Raw genomic sequence first — 20,196 nt, 5'->3', positions numbered from 1 at the left:
TCTAGCTAACGGACGCAAGGCGTGAAGGATGTTTGCGAGGCAGTCTATTTCAAGACGTTTTGAAGCCAGCGGATAAACAGCAGAAATCCCAGGACGACGTTATCGTCTGTTTCGAAAGTTCCCCCGTTTCGGTCTTTTATTACACGAAAATATCGAAGGAACGGCTAAACCAAGTAGATAAGTTGGAAGTCTATTTTACGAGCGGCACCATATTGCGGATTTTCCGCGGCATAGGAAATGCTCTCTTCTAGAATCCTCTCGTCCTCTTTATATCGTCTCACCCCTCTCGCCGTTGACTCGTTCTGTAAAATCTCCGCGTTTCGGTGCACGGATTGAAAATCTCGGATCCTCAAAGCGACTGACAAACGTCGATTCGCAGAAGTTATGGATCGGCAGGCAATAGGGAATATTCTTCGGGATCTGTGGACTCGAGTAGAAATTATTCCAAAATCGGAGAGCGTTATCAAAAAGAAGCAATCCGATTCAGAGCAATTCCTCAGCTGTCGGTACTCTGGAGCAACCCACCGAGCGAAATAATTTAAATTACGATCGAATCGCGATTCACCTCCTCTAAAATAAATCCTCCGACCCCACGTTCCAGACCTAAACGACCTGAAACTTCATCGCAATCCACCAGACGGATTTCCCTAAAAGCGAGTCAACGATTCCTACGTCGACAGAAGACAGTCTCGATCCTCCCCCGTTATCGTTATCCGCGTCGATGCTCCCCACGAAATGACGACGGAATCCCTCAGACGGGGATTGAAGGACGAGGCGCTTGGGCAGACTGACTGAATCTATGATTAACACTGCACTCTTCGCGGAGGGGGTAGTAAAATGGATGTGCAGACTAAAGAGGAGTTTAGATGACTCGTGCATGAGAATAGGAATTTTTTTGCAACCCTCTACTTTTTCAGATACATGTCGCTTTACAAGGCTATGAGCTATACTAGGACTAAGGTACTGAAGGATGTACAGATTTGGTATATTTCAAATTTTTATGTAAGTATTTAACTTTTCGAATTTTTGAATTTTCAAATATTCAAATTTTCAAATATTTGCATATTTAAATTTAAAAATTTTCAAATATTTGAATATTTAAATCTTGAAATTTTCAAATATTCAAATTATTAAACTTTCTAATTGAACTCTCCTTATACGATTTTTACCCTACTGAACTATATACATATTTTCTAGGATTCCTGCTCCATTTCTCTAGCAACAACAATTATTACACTTCCACTAGCAATATTTTGCACCCAAGAAGCAGTGACCTTAAAAAGGCTAAAATCACATTCTAGCTCATTTTTATCGCGCATTAAAAAGGTCTCAAGCCAGAGCCAGCCCTCCCCATGAATATCTGCCTTTCACACCTCCATCCTCCCTTTCCCATTCACCTAGGCTGCGCATTGGAATCGCGGCCCGTTCTTTCTAGCCGTCTCGGCGAACGGGGGTTGGCTCGACGCCAGGGAGCAGCAATATTGTAGCAACCCAGGGAATCTCGTGACTCCAGCCTGTGGCGTAACACTGCAACACGTACACCACGTTCTACCGTACCATACTGTCTTACTTACTAAGCACTAGCGTCGACCGCCGACCGACCCGGCTGATTTATAGTCGACGGTCTAATATACTGTTTTAAAGGCGACGTTGTCGGAGAGGAATCTCGATGGATGCCGGGAAGCATCGTCCGTGGAGCCGCTTCCGGCCGCGGTATAGCTGGTCACGAGGATGCCTTCGCAGGAAGTCGTTATCGGCCATCCGTGTGCATTAATGCACGCGCAACTGAGGGCACTGGCCCTCTTTTCGGTTGGCGATCCCACCCGCAATAAAGATGATGCATAACCGTGTTCGCAGCATAGTTAAAGCTTGGGGAGCCACGGAGGAAGGCATTGGTGGTTGATCCTTCGAGAGAGTTGGAAATATTACACGTGAATTGAGACAGAGAAATTTATTCAAGACGAATTTTTGGTATGAGGTAGTTATATAAGGGATACGGGTAGTGTGAGGTACCAGTGGGCTTTCAGGGGTAGTTGAGTAGAATGTTAGATACTGAAAATGGGGTGGAAAATCTACAGAAATATTTGATAGGTGAGGGTAAGGCTGAGATGAGACTTCTACAACTGAGTTTTAATTTTTAGTAGTTTCAAAGGGGTTGAAATTTGTTATGCTCCACTTTGACACTGATCTGAGAAAACTGTAGCTTAACTGTAGCTTGTTTTTTTTTAATAGTGGGTATATGTATCTTTCAATAATAGTAGGGTGTTCTAATTTTTTGGAGTATACAGATTTTCATCTGCTTTCTAAATGGAAGATTGTGTCACTTGCTTCACTTTTCCCCCCGAGTCCTATGACCTCCACCCCATTTTACAGACACTGCCTCTAGTTAATTTGAAGAGGCACAGTTCTGCCCATAGTGAACTACTAACTACTGACAAAATTAGGTGAACAGTGTTCTCCGATGAATAGGATATTGAAACAGGATTCAACTCGTTACCCTTCATGAGCCAAAACGTTTTCCTGTAACCTTGCCCCCTTCCCCTGTTCACAAAGCAACGTACACAGTACAGAAGTTGTAATCATTACACTCGAGTTACCTTCGCGACACTCGACGCGTCAAAGTACACATATTACGAAACACTCTGCGCACCATAATTGCTAGGTACTCCTAGCCTCCCCAGCGAACCGTTCAATCGAGTGCCATCAATTAGTCGAACGAACTTTCGTTAACGACTCATCAAGCAGATCCGCGGTTCTAGAAACTGTAACTTCGATCGTCGTTCCTCTAGGAAGCATCCAGCAGGGGGAGACTCGCAATTCAGATCTCAACGTGATCACCTCAGGATTCAATATCAAGCCTGAGTTTCCTGATCCATTGAAAATCAATCAAAACAGACTCAATCATTTAATACTAAAAGAACTAGGCACCAAAATTTCCTGTCATTTTTTGATGCCTCAAAATGAAGTGAAACTGACGCAGTTGATCTTCCTACTGTTAATAACTTCGATGGAGACTTCTTAGAGAACCCGATGAGTGGCCTCAGAAGAGCACCAATCAATCCCCATTCATCGAGAGCGAATTGAGTCAGTGGAAAGATAAGTAGAACTATTTTCAATCTGGACGCGATAAGGCAATCGCTTTTTCCCTAGAAATTTTAAACTGCTAGATTATGGAAAGCGAGACGCGATATTCGAAACGACCTCCGCCCCCGTCACTTTTGCCCGTCGAGGGAGCGTTAAAGTTTGAAAAACCATAGCAGGCAGATTTGTCGTTTATCGAGTTTCCGCGTTTCTTGTCTCGCAGAGGCGCCCGGCAAACTTTCGATTCAATTCCACCTCGACCGGAATATCGATTTCCTATCGGGGCAGGAGAAGAGGGACTTTAGAAAATAGCGTCGTCTGTATGTACACAAGAAATCCCTCCGATTTAAGATCTCGCAAACAAAGACCGCCACAGCTCCCGTAGGTTCCTATAAACCGGCATCCAGCGAATATATTTCCCGTGGAAATTCAAAAACTTCCAGTCAGAGTTGGCTAGCCCCGCGTCGAACAATATCGATTCTGCTCCGTCTACCGCGGGGGGCGCCAGGCAACCTCCTTTATACCCTCACGTGACAACCGGGAATATTAAAACCGTTTCGGGTACGCGAGGATCGCTGACTGACCTAGGTCACACGTTTTTGACCTTCCATCTTTGCCGTCTTCCCTCCCAGGAAGCTGTCTTTCCATTCATTGTTCTCTGTTCACGTTTCCCGAGTGTCTCCGAGGGCAAAATGCTGGTCAATGTGTTCATAATAAATCGAGCACTCGGGGTATTTCGTACGTGTACAGTCGAGGTAATTAATTTGGCTAGTTTTCCAGGTGCCGCACGAATACTCTACGATTCCGTGTACACAATCCACAATTGATTCTGACTGCGGCAGTACTAATGCATGAGGAAAGCGCCACTACTGAGCTCCTTCCGAGTGCACGCCGTTGGCGAAGCGTATGAAATTATTATGACGTCGCTAGTTGTTTGTTCTTTGCCCTAAATGATGCATATGTTCCTGCAGAACGTCATTTGTATGCGCACGAAAAGCGTTCTTTGGCAAATGACAGGAGTATACTTCTACGTGGATACATCACTTTTCCAGACTCGGCGACTGTCGAATGTACAAGCTGTATAATTTAAGCCCGCCGTATAGAGACATTAGTTAACGAACTGGAAACCAATCGGCGACACAGGAGTCAGGAGTACAGTAGGGGACAGTGAATTACGCGCGACGTGTACGTTGAAACGCGAGAGCTGATTCATTAGGAACAGTCCCAAGGGGAAAAGGTGAACAAAAATTTATCTCGACTGGAGAAATTCGAACGTATAGCTCGCACCCACGTGGAAATCGAAAAACGACTCACGAGGTCCGATATTCGAGAAAATCTCGTTTCCAACGCCCGCTCACCCCCTGCCCCTCCGCCCCTGCTCATGGCAATGATTTAAACGCGACACGCGGAAAATTAATACGTTCAGCTCGGCTGAGAGAAAACACGGGAATAACAGGAGCACGGGCTAATAGGTAACAAGGAGGAAGAGAGCTGTTACAGCAAACAGTATCGCATCGATGGGAAAAGGGACCAGTGATGAATCGCTGTGGATAATGGGATTAAGGCAGATGGCGTCCATTAAGCAATGTGGTTTTAGTCTAATATGATTTCCATGTTCATACTGGGGGCACGAACCGTTTTGGTATTGCAGCAGATCGCCACGCACTGGCCACTACTTGTCCACGATAATATGATTTATCTCATCGAGTGTCTCGTACCCTGCGAGCGCGGCCCGAAACGATAAATATCGACAACCACTCGATTGAATAAATCATCGGCGATAGAGCAGCCGCTAGGACACTCGTTCATCGAGGCTCAGGCTTTCGCAAACGGTAGGTACTTTCGAAATGGAAGAGGGAATGACACTGGTCGTTTGGTCGTGGCCAATTTTTGGCACTGCTCATTGAATCCCTTTACTTGAAGGAGGAAAGCTTTAAGTATGCTGCATGACAGGGTAGCTAAGCTCGAGAGAATTTCAAAGTACCAATGATAAGTTATTATGTTGGATAACCAGAGATTGCTCTCTGTAATCCTCGACACAAGTATTATTTATCTAAATCGTCATCACGTAGCACTGGAATCAGCAGGAAACACGATGTACGTACTTAGAGAGCGTATTATGCTGCCTCCAGGCAATCCAGGTCACTTCCGTCGAAATCTCGTTACCCATTTCCAACTGAGAAATTTAATCAGACCCGCTAGCAGAACTACACGGTACCGCCGACTCAATCAACGTTCTCTTTGGGACGAATAATTTCTGCTAATCAATTTTGTTTCGAAGTTGCGAATCGGGGATTCCGACTGACTCAGTGTCCAACCACGACAAAGAATTTTTTACCACAGTTTTCTCCCAAAGGATTTCTCCCCTCCTGCATACCATCGATCCTTCGTTCCGTTATTTTTTGCCATATTCCCATTGCGAAAATCACTGCAAAATTGGATGTGAACAGGTACGAAACTAATTACAAAATGAAACTAAATAACCAACGAAACAATAGCTTATAGCCTAAAAGGAAATGAAAAGTGGATGAGAAACTGAATGCGTGAATAAAATGAATTCCGCAGTTCGAAAAGTTCAACTAACGTTCGGCTGATCGCAGAAGCGGAGAGGGAAAAGAGAGATTTGACGGCGACTGGTGACGAAACGAATTTCAATTGGCTTTTGGCGGAATCGAAACGGCCGGTCACAGTTGCGGCACCGTGAGTAATGGCGGTTTGATTTAAACTTTCTCGATAAATGAAATTTCTGTCTGCGCACTCGCGGCGACGATTGATGAGCCACCGCCGTGCCCTCGACCCACCTTCATTACGACCGATTGTTTATTTGCGATAATTGTCATCTATCAACGTTATGAACGCCGCTAGAGGCTGCCAGCCGAACGTTTCAATAAAAATCCGAAACTATCGGCAACAGGATCGATGCTTCGTCTGTCAAAGCGTAAATAATGGCGTGTGGAATGTTACGCCACTGAGTCTTGCTTCGAAAGTGCGTACAGTGGTGGACGAATTATGGGGGATGAAGACTAGTATGTACCAGGGGATTTGAAGATATAATACTAATTCGACTTTGAGTTGTTTGGTCAGACAACTCTTGCTTAAGCGCTACCAAACTTGGAAGGTTTTGGGATGCCTAGCGTGACTGGAATTTTGAGTAAAAGCTAGATGTTAACTACAGCTCCATTAACTGCCGTGTTAGAGAATTATCTTCGATTTAATGTCCTTCGAGCTTTGCCCTAAGTACGACTATGCTACTACTAGATCTATCATAAAGTAAACACATTTTCCACTGTCAGCATAGAACGTAGTTCCATGGATCCATTGATACCACAGAAAATCCATTTAAAAAATTGAATATCAAGATCCCAGTGAAATTCGTACAAAATCAACTGCAAAATGCCAGAAAAAGCTTCAGCAAAAAGCTCATTAAAAAGTGACCCAAAATTCGATCCAAGTATTTAATCAAAGTCTAGGACTATAAATCCTCTACTTCACAAATTTTCTTGCATCGTCATTTTAAATAACACCTAGTAGAACTCACGTTTAACTCCAGCACAGAGCCCTAGGACAAAGTTGGAGTCTTCACGCGACCATCTGAGTGTAGGAAAATTATCCTGAAAATATGCAGCCGCGAGGCTACCGGCTGCAGGTCATTTTATGCATTTATCGCCGTGCTGCGTTGTTACGGAGCGTTCAGCTTCTCCTTTGAGCTGTGCAAAGCGGCCCTTCAGCTGCATTAAACGGCAGTGAAAAATGATTTCGTTACACGAGACGTATTATTCAGCCGCACTGACGTAACGTTATTAGTCGCGATAGTAGGAAGTTGAGGAACAGAGGCAAACGCGAGCCACTCGACGATGGAACCTCGAAATGGACGTAATACCCCTGGAAATAAAAACCTGGCCGATTCTATCACGCGTATGCGTTTAATTAAGAGTCGCTTACAGATCGATCGACATCGAGAGAACGAAGTGCTCGTCGAGAAATCGTTGAGAGTTGAACCGATGCTTTCTGAACGATATACACACACGGTTCATTAAAAATGCGGATCGCCAGCTAGTTTGCCATTCTCTGTATTTATTACTCGCGCGTACTCGCGACATATTTAGCCTTCCTTTGAATCACGCGGCCCTTTAAGTGCATCGTTACCTATTCCCTTTCATGTCGACCAGCTGGCTTCACGTGCAACCCGTATGCATCTCTTCCTCCACTTTTGAACTGTTCCCATACCAGGGACAAAATGAATCGCAAATTATCTACGGCGAAGACTGCAACCCCATACGAGTTTGCTACCTGGAATGGTACAGTTGGGAGTTACTGTGAAAGGGATTTTTTACTGAACTTGCATTGTTATCCTACGAATAGGAGGTCTGGAATGTAACTATCAAATTTTTTTAATGAATGACTATAGAAATACTAAGAACCATAAAAAGTGTGAAAAATTTAATCCTGAAATTTTTATAAGTGTAGATACTCCACGGTTTTTTAAGTTCAGATATTCACCCTATGTACATATCATTCGATATCATATGGATATAAAATATAGTAGTAATTAAAAGTTAGGAAGAGTTACGTTCACTGAAGCACTGAAACAGAAGTTGGAATTAGAATTTCCAGCTGTTTGCTCTTACTTTCGAACATCATTCCACAATATCGTTAATGAATAAATATATCGCTCAGTTCGCTGGAGTATCGAGTATTTACTTTGCAAGGAAGTTTAAGTGGAAACGAGGGAACGATGATTCGAAAGGATGCTGACTAAACAAGGTCTGGTGTGTTTTTAGGGAAAACAGAGACTCTCTGGGTGGAAGACGCGTTCGTGGCAAATGAAAATGCCGAGTTCCTCGATTCCTGGCAAGGATATGGCGAAAATAATGTTTATTGTGTTAGGGTTCCTGCAAGTTTCTACAAACTGAGCTTATGAAACAGACACCTGGACTATAGTTGTTCTTGGCGAACGTCTGGGAATTAAGTTTTAGTTCCCTAAAGGGTTTAAGGGTGAAAAATTCGCTAGAGGGACGACCTAAAATTGTTTCTGCAAGGGACCTTCTCATATTTTGCGACCTTTTCTTTATAAGAAACTATTAAAAAATATTAGAAACTAGCTACAGCAGAAATAAAAATTACTAATCATTCAGGACCACTAAGACCACCCTCACCCCATCACTAATCTACTCCAATATCAACTTTCCAAATTTAAAACCAAATTCCCTCCCTTCCCCCTTTATTTCCCACCCCATCACTCTGCAACCCTCACAATCAATTAATTTCAATCTTTTTAATTGAAATTTCCATTCCATGTCGACGGATAGCGTTAGTGTTTAACTTTCTTAAAACTCCGAAGGAACTTCCTACCGCCTTCTTAATGATTCTCGATGGCCGCGTATTTCCCGCGGCCGCCTAATTAAATCATTCTTCAACCACGCCCGTCGACAAAGAAAAAACGATCGTTTAAACTTGCTCGATAGTTGCAACAGTTCTTCGAGGTATCCGTTTCAAGAGGCGATACGCGCAGCAACGAGGTAAAACTTTGAAATTGTGCTACACAAAGGGGTCCATAATGCAGCGAACGCGAGAAATTCATCGTCGAAGAGCGAGATGGGCCCTCCCGAGGGTAGAAAACGCAAGGTTCATTAAATTACAAAGAGCGATGCGAGGAAGATGCGCGCGAATGGCTCGATTGTGATTAAAGTTCTTCGGGCTATTAGGAGTTGGAGTAAATAGACAAATAAATAAGTTGGGGGTGAATAAAAGAGTTGCTGAGGCGTGTACGCGCGGAAATAAGAAATACGGGTAGCATAAAGGGATGAAACTTTTTTCTGACGGATACTTTCTTCCATAGCGAAGGGGAATATCAGGGAAACCAGGCAGACACTGTAAGGTGGTTTAAATTATTATGGGGGAACACGTTGATACGCCAGTTTCATTTCTTCGACGAATCTTCTTACCACTACCTCACTTATTTATGAGATTACTTGCTATTTTACTGATATTTTACGGTGGAGTTTGAAATGAAAGTAGTTGGAGTGCACAGTAGATTGTTATCGCTGTGATCTATTTTGGAAATTAACTCTCAGCTTTAAATAATAAAAAGAAATAAAAAAATATTTTAGAGGAATGAAAGTGAAAATTTAGTTATAAATATTTATGAAGGGTAAAAGAAATTTATCAGGAATAAAAATTCAGTTTGTTATGAAGTTTAGCATTTCAGTGCAAGAATAATTCATGAAACAAAATTGGCGCCAAAGGGTCTCCGATTATTCAAACTTATAGTCATGTGCTGCCACCTAACGTGACAATCGAAAAATTCTCGATTGTAGACCAGATAAGGTGCACAGGGTTGCATTATTTCTTTTAAATAATAAAACGAATGTTATCGAATTAAAACTACAACAAAATGGCTTCAATTATAATATATTCTGTGAATTATCCACCTACTTCAAATGATACTTAGTAATATCGACTCTCATAATTTCCCTAGAAATCAGATCAACACTATCACTCTAATTATACACCTATGAAACTTAACAATACCATTTTAATCGACTCAAGACGCGCTGTATATGTATAGTGTTGTCAAGACGTGACTTTAACAGAAGACAACCAAGAAACACGCCAATCTCGATAAAGAATCAGCCATTTCACGCAAGGTCATGTTCGTACACAAACGAAGGCGCAATGTTAAGTGAGAATAATGCCAATACCTCTCAGATGTGAACAGCGAGCCGGTGGTCCTTGAACGAGGGAGAAAAAGATCTTGCGAATCTCTCACTTGGACACAACACACAGAACCATATCTCCCGCACTCATCGCGCGCGAAAATTGTTCTACGACCGAAAGTGCACCGTGAAATGTGTCGACACGAGGCGCGTGAACGTTATTTCGAACGGGTAAAAAGGAAAATCTCGAGAGCGTCTTTGATGCCGCGGAGTCGCGTGCGCCATGGCGGAACAGCTGTTCACAGCGAGGGTCGTTACTAGGGATGAAAGGGGTTTAAAAGAACCGTTCGGCCATCTGACGGCTGATATGGAAAATACTTGCGATGGATCCTCGAGTAAAGGATCCTTTGAGGACAATGTTGATACCTGTGATATCCCGTTTCATTGATTTATTTAGTTATTTAATCAGGGTGCAATTTTAAACCCTTGCAGTTTGATTTTGAAAGTAAAAAGGTGGCCTCTCGGTTAATTTAAACAGTACTGTTCGATATTCAAATTGAATTTCTAGAATAACTAAAAAGAGAATGCATATGCAATTGTATTTGTGCATCTTACCTTGTTTCTTGTTTGGAGCAGCATCTTGCCTCAAGAACGACTTCGTTTTCCTGATGTCTCTAATCGTGACAACAAAAGTCAGTTGCTCAAGAACGAAGGCCGATCTGTCTGTCAAATGCATCCTTGCATATCATCACGTGCAATCAATGCAATTTGTTATGCATGAAACAACATTCTAAATGCGTATTGGAAAATAATGTTAGAAATTGTGAAGATGTAACACTGTTAATTAAAGTACAAAAAAGTTATGCAAAAAAATATCTTTTTTCTATTTTACTTCATCAGTATCAGACGATGTGAAATACAGAACAAATTTATTTAAATGGACAACACAAGAAAAGGAAAATTGAGTATCGTATGAAATGAGTGTTAATAAAAGATTATGCTTTGAAAATTGACACCTTGCGGTGTAATAAAGAAATTGAATAATCACATGTTTCATAAAATCGATGATGATACTGTGAAGATGAGACGCATTTAACGCGTCTATTCAGACGTTTCCTCTGTGATTTATTTTTTATGCAACACAATGCACTGCAGCGCATTCCATTCTGTTGCTTCTACGATATTGTTTCACATTACAATTAGATCTGTTGCGCATCAAACACCATCGATCTTTGTCGCAAATTCCTTTATTCTATTTCCTTTTTTTTTCCAATTCATGACTTAGGAATGTTAGAAGGAATTTCAAAGCATAGTCTTTTCTTTGACATACAATTAAATCTCGTTGGATATAAAATAGGCCAAAACAATTAACAGTATGATAATGAAATAAATAATCAAAAAAGTAGAATTAAATAAGTAAGAAATATACCCTTATTTTTCTCATGAATTCAAATTCAATTTTCCGAGCTTTTGAGTGGCTTTACCTTGGTATGATAAGGGATAAAGAAAAATTTGTGTCATTGAATAAGGATTAAACAAATGAGACAAACAATACATAGTAAAATTAAAGCAATAAAGAATCCATAAAATACCATAAAATGATATAAACAATATTTTTAAAATAATTTACAGTATGACAAAATTAAATTAAATGATTTGGGTATTGAAAAATATTGGGCATAAAAAACAAATTCTGTAGTATATTCAAATATTTTTACAGTCCAATATAATTACCTTCCATAACCAAATGTCATGTAAACATTAGATTGCATCGGAAAGGGTGCATTACCTCAAGATACAGCCCTGCAAGCCATACACTCATTCACTATACAGTATTTACTCACGCGTAGATCTCATATACGTACAGACACACTCACTCACATTTACGCGCCACATGAATGCGCGACCTTGTGTGCGCAACAGGCGTCACGATCGGAGTAGTCTATAAAGATTGTACGATGAAGTGTACAAGAGGTGCCCCTACTTCAGAAGGAACGGCCAGTTTTTGCAACAGTGCCGTAATTACCCTCTCCAATGCCCCACTCCATTCTCTACCTTCCCAAACCACACACAGCGAATCATTTATTCCCACTCAGTCACCCATACAATTCTTCAGGTCTTACAATTACAAAGACACTTAAAGACACTTTATTAATTCAATACAATAGGATTAAATAATTACATAAAAACACACAAGTGCCATCAAGTACCCTCACTCCAACACAAAATCCAGTGAGCACAAATCCTTCCACGCCTCACCTTTCCCAATCCAAACTCCTCATTTTCCCATTCACTCAGCGCCCCTCGCACAAGCACCCCCCAGATATACACCCCTGGACGGCGGTCTCGTTGCCCTCTTATAAAGGGAACCCACGCCAGAGCGCGGGCCGCATACCACGACAGCGCGTCGTTCGAAGCTCCTTGGTGACGCTACGCGTCTTCTCCGCAGCACGCGCGTGCAGAAAACGCATAAATTTCGGCCGTGGTGACGTCGCTCCGTTCAGCATCGCGCACGATGCACTTCAGACTCGCGGTGATCGTGGCCGAGGCGCGTTCCACAGCAGTTCTTCGTGCACGGTGAGCCAACAGGGGACCTGTTTCTTTCTGTTTACGTTCCGCACCCATGGATACAGTCTGAGGATAGTTGGCAGTGGTCAGACGCGCCCAGCGATCGCTTAGGCGCGTTCCCTGCGAGAACCGGCCAGCTGACTCGGGTCGCCTTGTTGTCGAGCTCCCCTCTGATCCACGGTGCAACTGAAACCGCGATTATGGTAGGCTCGCTGTTTCCAAGCGGCGATACTACCCGGAGGATCGATGGACAGGTGACAACGCCTCGCGGAGAAAGTTCGATCGGCTGAGAAACTTCCTCGAGAGCGGACGACCGCTAATCGGTCGTTAGGGAGCCGAGGCGATTGAGCGAAAGAGGCGCGCCGCAAGCTTTACGAGCGCAGTCGGTCTTTGAAGTTTACCGTTAGCCATCGACGTCGATCGCTCGGTTTCCGCTCTTCCTGTTTATCGCTCCTCGATTTCGCGACGTGGAACGAGGTTCGATCGTCGACGGGGCTTTTATGGAGCGAATGTGTACGTCGCTACTGTTTATCGATCACGACGGGTCACGCGGAGATAACGTTTTCGGCGGTGCAGGTGCACGGGGAATAAAACCGAAAAGCTGGGATTATTAATAGAAGACAGTTTCGAGTTTCAAGCGCGGCGTGTTTCTCTGTTTACAGTGACATCGATGCTGCCGCGTTCTACTGAATGATTGCCAGTGATCGATAAAGGAGGAGGAAGATATTGATAGCGCGGAGATATAGGAAGGTGACCGTGGAAATGGCTTTGGCGAGGATCAAGAGTTTTATCGACACCGGCTTGAAGACGGTGTCGACGCCGCTGGATCGCACGGTGAATCTGGAACCGGAAGTGGGCATTAGGATCGTTCATTCGGTGAACGAGAAGGCGCTCCACGTGACCGTGCTCGGTGCACGACACTTGCCACAGAATTTCGGGTTCACACGGGTCAACAGCTACGTCGTCAAGGTACGGACGTTCGCGGCTGTCCACTTCGTGTAATCTTTTGCTCCTAATCGTTATCTAGCGTTATGTAACGCGACGGAATCGCCGCGCGAAGGTACCACTTTAGTCTATTATCGAATGACGAATCCTCGGAGACAATGCTCGCGCGAATGTTCCCATGTACGCCCATTGTGCCCATAGAATGGGTTTCAAGTATTAATTGGTGCGGTTGGAAGGGGCTTTGGATTGATTTACTGAATTGTACGGTTGTAATTGCGTCTCTTCTGACGAGTGGAGTTTGGAAGTTTAAATATTTGAGCGTTTGAAAATTTGAACATTAGAGACTTCGGAAATTTGAAAATTTGAATATTTGAAAATTTGAATATTCAAATATTTGAATATTTGAAAACCTGAATATTTAAATATTTGAAAATTTGAATATTTGAATGTTTGAATATAGGAGAATTTGAATATTTAAATATGAGAAAATTCAAATATTTAAATAGGTACTATAAAATACAATCTAGAAAAAAATCTCTTAGGCAAAACTATCACGTTTTCACAGAATACTTAAAAAGGCAGGCGTGGTAAATGTGCACATTAATTCATCTGATAATTGCGACGCAGAATCCATGAAAGAATCTTCTTCAATGACCACAATTTCCTATATATTTTCCAACCAGGCAGTGATTACTATAGCTTCTAACATAGTCGATACATAGCCAGAACTATAGCATAAATAATACAGCACAGTAGCTATAGTCCCTCGTTTCAATGCGAAATTTGAAAGTACCTTGACACAGCGTAAAAAAGTAATTTCGCATCTGTTAGCGCGGATTTCCCCTGAATAAAACAACGACCATTTCGAATGTCGCTGAAACGCTTTTCTCTTGAACACCATTTACGAGGAAGCACTTACTCGTAGAAGGCATTCCTAGCTGCGCAAAGGAAAGTAACACGCTTCTGTTTCAGGTGAAGCTGATACCAGGAAAGGAGAAGTTCGAGACGACGTCGAAAAACGAGTCGTGGCCTCAATGGAACGAGGAGTTCACGTTTGCTCTTCGAAAAGAGACCAAGCAGAAATTCGGAAAGACAAAGGTCGTGGAGGAAGAGATCAATGGATCTAGATTCATCGTGGCGACTTTGTACGCGATCCTCGAGGACAAGCCTCTGATAGCGACTGATAAGAAAGAATCAGAGAAGGAAAAGACTTCTTCACCCACGAAAGAGTCGCCCAAGAAAGGTGGCAAGAAGAAGGATGGCCAAGGTGGCTCTTCAGAGGGTCAGGAACCAACGAAGAATAAATTACTCAGTCAGTTCTTCGGGAAAGGATCAGACAAGGCCGCAGAAACCGCAGCGCCTGAGAGGAAAATGTACGATAAGAGACGTACTGTTGGCGCGACCACCATTTCCTTAGATCCCAAAAACTTCACCTCGAAACCGCCCAAACCAAAGCATGCGAGTGACGTGTCGACTGGAGACATGTGGAGGCCATTGAGACCGATTGCTAGTGGCATTTCTGGGGCTGAAGAAAGGGTAAATGTTCAGGAAAAATATGATAATGAAGCCTGAAACCTGGGCGATTGATTCTACAATCAATTCTCAATTGTCCAATTGTTATCTATAGTTCTCTGTTTATTCTACAATAAACATTGAGATAACCTTCTGAATACATTTTGATAACTTTATCTTTGCAGAGGGAGAACAAGAAAGGCCAGGTCGAGATATCGCTATGTCAAGAGAAAACAGACAAAAGAGAAGAAGGAAGCGAGCGACTGATACTGACTCTGCATCGTCTGAGATGTTCCTTGCAGACGATGCACGAGCATGAAGCCCTGAAGGGTCAGATGTACGTGAAGATGTCAGTGGTGGATAATGGCAGAGTGACTCACTTTTGGAAGAGTGATCGATTCGCACCTTGCGTATCGATGAAGTTCGCGCCGGATATGGCGAGAGTCATCGCTGACAATCCGTACCAAGGAGCCCTCAAGGATGTCAGTTTCGTCATTAAATTTGTCTCGAAGAATAAGATGGGTAATTACATAAAAATGATAAAAATTGTGAGAACTAGTAGAAATTTCAATTTACTAATTCTGAGTGATTTTAGGGAAAAAGACGACTGTCGGTCATTTTGTTATCGGACCGGATGTTCAAGGACCCTATGGTGAACAGTGGAAGCAAGCTATGGCGAAACCAGGCCAGCAGATAATGAAATGGCAGTCGTTTGAATAAGGACGAGAATCGATATTTGACAAGCCTTATTGGTCTGATTTTTACTCGAATTCCATTCGCGTGCAAACCTAATTTCGCGCGGTTATTATAAATATTTGAGAGCATGGTCGATAGTGCCATTCCAAAGAATGCTAAGGCAAATTAATTTTGCTCACGTTTCGTTACTCATTTTTTATTGTAAGGCAAATTGCACGGAAGATTTCGCACGTTTCTTTTGTATATACTGACTGTCTAGAAATTTTTCACCCGTCCTCGATTTCTAAGCAAACTTTTCGCTGAGGAATCTGAATAATTGAACCGTCCAATAAAATAAGTGCCTGATGACGTAAGTTGCGCGAAGTTTGAACAATTTTGAAACCAAAAGACTAAATTTTTCATCACGAATATTCACGATTAAGTAAATGAAGCTGAAAAAAAATTATATACAGTGAAGATGAGCCTATATTACTGTTATTCTACATACACGAAATGATTTTTAATTTTGTATAACCGATAGATAAATAAGCCGACATGTATAAAATAAATTGTGAAAGGATTGAAAAAAGTATTAACTACTGTGAGTAGAGTATAGCAGCGTAAGATACATTTTCTAACTTGTTCTTTCTCTTTTACTAGTAGTGGAAAAAGTTACTCATTGATCAACTGAAACTTTTAGAAACTTCTAGCAGTATGTATTAACGCATTATATCGTGAAATATTGTAAGGGAATTTAATTGTAAGTGTTCTATAATATGAATGAATTTTTGTAAATTATTTATACTATTGTAATTATATGTAAATGTGTTTTGCTATGAATATTAATTATATTTTAATGAATATTTATAAGATCTGTTACACCAAAAAAAGATGTACGTATGATTGTTAGTAATGCACCTCTCTGTATAACAAAGATATGTTTTGCATGCAATACACTTGTTATTACGTGTAAAGGATGATATTCACTTATTTACACGTTGTAACATTTTCAATGCATCTTTATTCATCACATTTATTATACATATGTAACAGGACAAATAAGGAGATTATGCGTTTCTGTAAGCAATGTACTTTTATTGCTGTGTTATTCAGTAGTCAACATCATTTCCAAAAAGTGCATATAAAAATATAAAAAGCGCCATGATTCAGACTAATATTAAGTTCATGACGTTATAATGGACGGTATTGACAGTCTTATTTATAAAAATGTTCATTCTTAACATGAATCGAGTATGTATTCCTCCTTTGTACTAAACATATCTAACACGAAATGTAAGTATGATATGATCATACATTTTTATATTAATAAAAATATATTTCTATAAAAGGACGGAATGTACCAAAGTAAGCTACAGTTAGAAAAGGTAGAATGTAAAACTCTTAATATTATATTATTATCAAAAGACGTCTTAAAAGTATTCTCCTACTTGATTCTAATTCATAATAAGGCACAAAGAGGCACTTATATATGTTTATAAAAGAAATGTTCCAGAGTATAAAATTGTATTCAAATCTAATTCGCAATTTCTACCTCCCTGAAGTTCAGATCATAGAATTATTAAAAAGATCTTATTAGTAAGTACAAGCAAATCTCCATGGCTTAAAAACATATGTCCAAACATGTACCCCTAATATATCAGATCTATCTTTGGTCAAATTTCTTTAAATATAAACTAATATATATCGCAGTGATATTATTGCACCCACTAATGATACAATTAAACTCCCATAGCTATTACTGGCTGCATTGCAACCATCTTTGCTATTGCAAGTACAATATTCCATGAATATGTTGTAAGTCCCAGTTCTCATGAGACAAAATCGCTCATCCCCCTCAATGCCTGGTTCTCCCATGAAGGCACAACTACGAAAGTACCTCCATACCCCATTGACTAAGAACAATAACAAAAATCCAAAGAATAAGCAGAGTTATTCGACTCTGACCTACCGTCTACTAAGTACTTTGTAAGTACATACCTTTCTGACGAATCTTGCGACACATGGTAGGTCTAACACCTGGTAAATGTTCCAGATCAGGTACTTGTTTGCAATCAGTAATGGGTACTGTCGTATTATCAAAAGGATCTGCGCATTTTGGATCTGAATCTGATCTGCATACCCAGCATTTAATCGAAAAGCCTGCAATCATTACATTGAGCAACTTTTGTTTACTACTTTTATGTACTCCAATTTTAGATTCACATATTGAAATGTTACAAAATAATAATAAAAAATGATAGTGCATAATGATTTTTACAACATGGCAACATTTGGTTGAACTAATTTTTTTAAGTTTGGAATTTCTGAAGAATATTTGAAGGTTAAGATTGTGTAAGTAAACGATGGATATCGTGAAATAATAATCACCTTGATGAATACAACAGAGGAGAAACAATGCAGTCATTAAAACACGAAAACTTATTTCCTGGGCCATTTTATACAGAACGAATGGTCACTTTGGGAGAACTGAATACAATTCGTGTCAACACGCAACTCTTAATTACTCCAAATGCCCACGCCTACGACTGACCACGCCACAGAACAGACAGCCGATATGTCAGTACTGACATAATAGTTAATATTTTTTTAATATGCAAAAGCTAACAAACTTCGTATTTTTCTATTTTCAAATCGAAAACTATGAAAATGAAGTTCTCTCTGAATTGTAGGAGCAATCGAATTCAAATAAAAAATAAAAAAATTTCACTATCATTTACAAAAATTTCTCTAATATTTGTTAATGTAAGTTTACGATTAAGTACAATATAGATTTATTGCTTGAATAATTAAATTGCTACTAATTATTCAGATATAAATCTTACAGAATTGCTGCTACAAATTTAAAGAACTTCTATAAATTAAGACGCAACAAGAAATCGTATCAATCCCCCTACGCTACTGACCACTTCGTGGGTTTCCGGTTTTCATCGGATCACGTGACCCGATCCCAATTCCAGACCGCGCCCGATACTTCATAATTTGATGCCACGCACTCATAATTTAATAATTACCCGTCCAATTACGAAGGAATGCTCAGTATTGCAAAAAAACACGCTTCTCGGTTAAAGCACAAGAAATACATAATTACTCTGAACGATACTATAAGTGCGTGGCTCTTTTACCCCCTCCATAACCTTAGGCTAATCCAAATTCAAAATTACTTTCATTATTCTTACCTAAGATGACTCACGACTCCAAATATGCTCCAAACAGCTCCAGATCTCTCTTCGAAAGCGAGGACAACTCAAAATACCACTTTTCAACAAATATATACTCTCAAATTTCGAATTTATCTTAGCTCCAGAACAAAAAGCTCCCCTCACGCGTCCTCACTTTTCGAAAAAGGAAATTTCCCGCCAGAGGGCGCGCTGCGCGGCAGTCCTGCGCCAATTCAAATTTCAAACGCGCCAAGCTTCGAATCGGCCGTCGCACCGACTTCAACGAGACTTATTACAAGGTCCCATGGATCTCTCAGCCCACAGCGGAATCGATTCGCTGTTCCGGGTGGTCCGAGACCGGAACGAGGCGCAGCCGTGTACCGAGGAAACATTTGAATGCTATAAATAAATATAAATAAATTGATTTGCCGGCATTAGCATAAGTAGCTGGGAGAGCCACGGCCAGTCCTGCCCGCGGCTCGCGTCTCTTTGCCGTGCCTCTCTTTTTCTATCTCTCCTTGTTGCTCTCGCGAGAGCGGACGTTGATTTATGCTCGACGTCCCTCAGGTTCCTGCGGCATTCGCCTTGCTGTCGTCCCTTTAACTTAAAAGGACACGGGACTACGATCGGGACGCGTCTGTCTCGTCTCGCGGCTGCACGCGTGGGAATTCATTCCGAAACCATGGGATCCCTGGATGGTGCTGTTTAAATGAAACTATAAGAACCTTCGGTCATAGTTCTTTCTGATATACGGGGTGTCCTTGAAGAATCGAGGCTGAGGGATTCATAACGTGAGACTCTAAAGGGGTATTTATTTTCTGTATTTTAGAGGCCACTGTGAAGGGTAGAATTTTTCATTTAGAGTTTGGCTTTTTTGTATCAGTGATACAAGGGAGGGAAAGCAGTTCTTCCTATTCTAAGAGTCGCGGCCTTCAAGAGCCGCCCTTGAAGTTTTTTTCCTGAGAAATCAGGTAATTTCGTGTAATCTTCTTGGAGGGCGAGGCGTGGCCAGACCGCAGAGAGACTCCGTTAGGGAGCAGAATGTGTCATTAAGTGAATCCTCTGAACGATCCTCCCCCAACCTTTCCTCGTTGGAAGAATGGAATTGCGTTAAGGATTATCTCGTTGAGCAAAATTGATGTAAGGAAAAATCTGGCATCTTTCGATTTCAATGTCATCGTTCGACAGTAATCTCCTCGCTGCAATTTCTTCATCTCTCCTTTTCGGCGATAACAAATTCTGTATTAATGTCCAATTATAAGCGTCGGTTTGTTTTATCGATAACACAGAGTACTTTTACGACACACAGTTTACCGAGTTTAACAGCGACACGTCATCGAATCATCTACGCTATTTCTAGATTCAACGTCACGACACTTCCACTTTCGTCAGCGTACCTCTTATTGTCGTTTCATAAGATATGTCACGAGTGACCTATATCCTCGAAGTCATAAGTAAGAATGTCATTAAAATACGCATAATGACATGGCCTTTGGAGCTTGCACTGTTAGACACTCCTAAAACGTTAGCAGTAATGACAGATCTCTTAGCCATAGGGAAAACCAATTTACTCTTTCGTC

The 20,196-nt window shown here is 41.3% G+C and overlaps 2 protein-coding genes across 4 annotated transcripts; one reads left to right on the top strand and one right to left on the bottom strand.

Moving 5' to 3' along the window:
- The first annotated feature begins 12,180 nt into the window (after positions 1–12,180).
- On the top strand, positions 12,181–15,497 carry LOC143187025 (uncharacterized). 3 transcript variants are annotated; one of them, XM_076390953.1, is made up of 5 exons: positions 12,181–12,314; positions 12,968–13,274; positions 14,223–14,786; positions 14,948–15,284; positions 15,358–15,497. In XM_076390953.1, the coding sequence occupies exons 2-5, from the start codon at positions 13,068–13,070 to the stop codon at positions 15,480–15,482; spliced, it is 1,233 nt and encodes a 410-aa protein (XP_076247068.1). In that variant the 5' UTR covers positions 12,181–12,314; positions 12,968–13,067; the 3' UTR covers positions 15,483–15,497. The 3 variants fall into 3 exon arrangements, with proteins under 3 accessions (XP_076247068.1, XP_076247069.1, XP_076247070.1); XM_076390954.1 differs by lacking the exon at positions 12,181–12,314 and adding an exon at positions 12,374–12,508; XM_076390955.1 differs by lacking the exon at positions 12,181–12,314 and adding an exon at positions 12,736–12,881.
- A 1,611-nt stretch (positions 15,498–17,108) lies between these two features.
- On the bottom strand, positions 17,109–18,125 carry Crok (crooked). The gene is made up of 3 exons (XM_076390956.1): positions 17,826–18,125; positions 17,436–17,597; positions 17,109–17,350 (listed from the first exon to the last, which is right to left on the bottom strand). The coding sequence occupies exons 1-3, from the start codon at positions 17,890–17,892 to the stop codon at positions 17,121–17,123; spliced, it is 459 nt and encodes a 152-aa protein (XP_076247071.1). The 5' UTR covers positions 17,893–18,125; the 3' UTR covers positions 17,109–17,120.
- Between the last annotated feature and the right edge of the window lie 2,071 nt (positions 18,126–20,196).

This window comes from Calliopsis andreniformis, unplaced genomic scaffold (genome assembly GCF_051401765.1).
Source record: "Calliopsis andreniformis isolate RMS-2024a unplaced genomic scaffold, iyCalAndr_principal scaffold0022, whole genome shotgun sequence".
In the NCBI taxonomy this organism is placed as follows: Eukaryota; Metazoa; Arthropoda; class Insecta; order Hymenoptera; family Andrenidae; genus Calliopsis; species Calliopsis andreniformis.
This window is presented reverse-complemented; position numbering and strand designations above follow the sequence as displayed.

What these genes read in the sequence shown, in the direction of transcription:
- LOC143187025 (XM_076390953.1), top strand. Translation starts at nt 13,068, where the DNA reads ATGGCTTTGGCGAGGATCAAGAGTTTTATCGACACCGGCTTGAAGACG. An exon ending in TCAACAGCTACGTCGTCAAG is followed by an intron (nt 13,275 to 14,222) that starts GTACGGACGTTC and finishes CTTCTGTTTCAG; the next exon opens with GTGAAGCTGATACCAGGAAA. An exon ending in TTTCTGGGGCTGAAGAAAGG is followed by an intron (nt 14,787 to 14,947) that starts GTAAATGTTCAG and finishes TTATCTTTGCAG; the next exon opens with AGGGAGAACAAGAAAGGCCA.
- Crok (XM_076390956.1), bottom strand. Translation starts at nt 17,892, where the DNA reads ATGGCCCAGGAAATAAGTTTTCGTGTTTTAATGACTGCATTGTTTCTC. An exon ending in CCTCTGTTGTATTCATCAAG is followed by an intron (nt 17,598 to 17,825) that starts GTGATTATTATT and finishes TAATGATTGCAG; the next exon opens with GCTTTTCGATTAAATGCTGG. An exon ending in TCGCAAGATTCGTCAGAAAG is followed by an intron (nt 17,351 to 17,435) that starts GTATGTACTTAC and finishes TATTGTTCTTAG; the next exon opens with TCAATGGGGTATGGAGGTAC.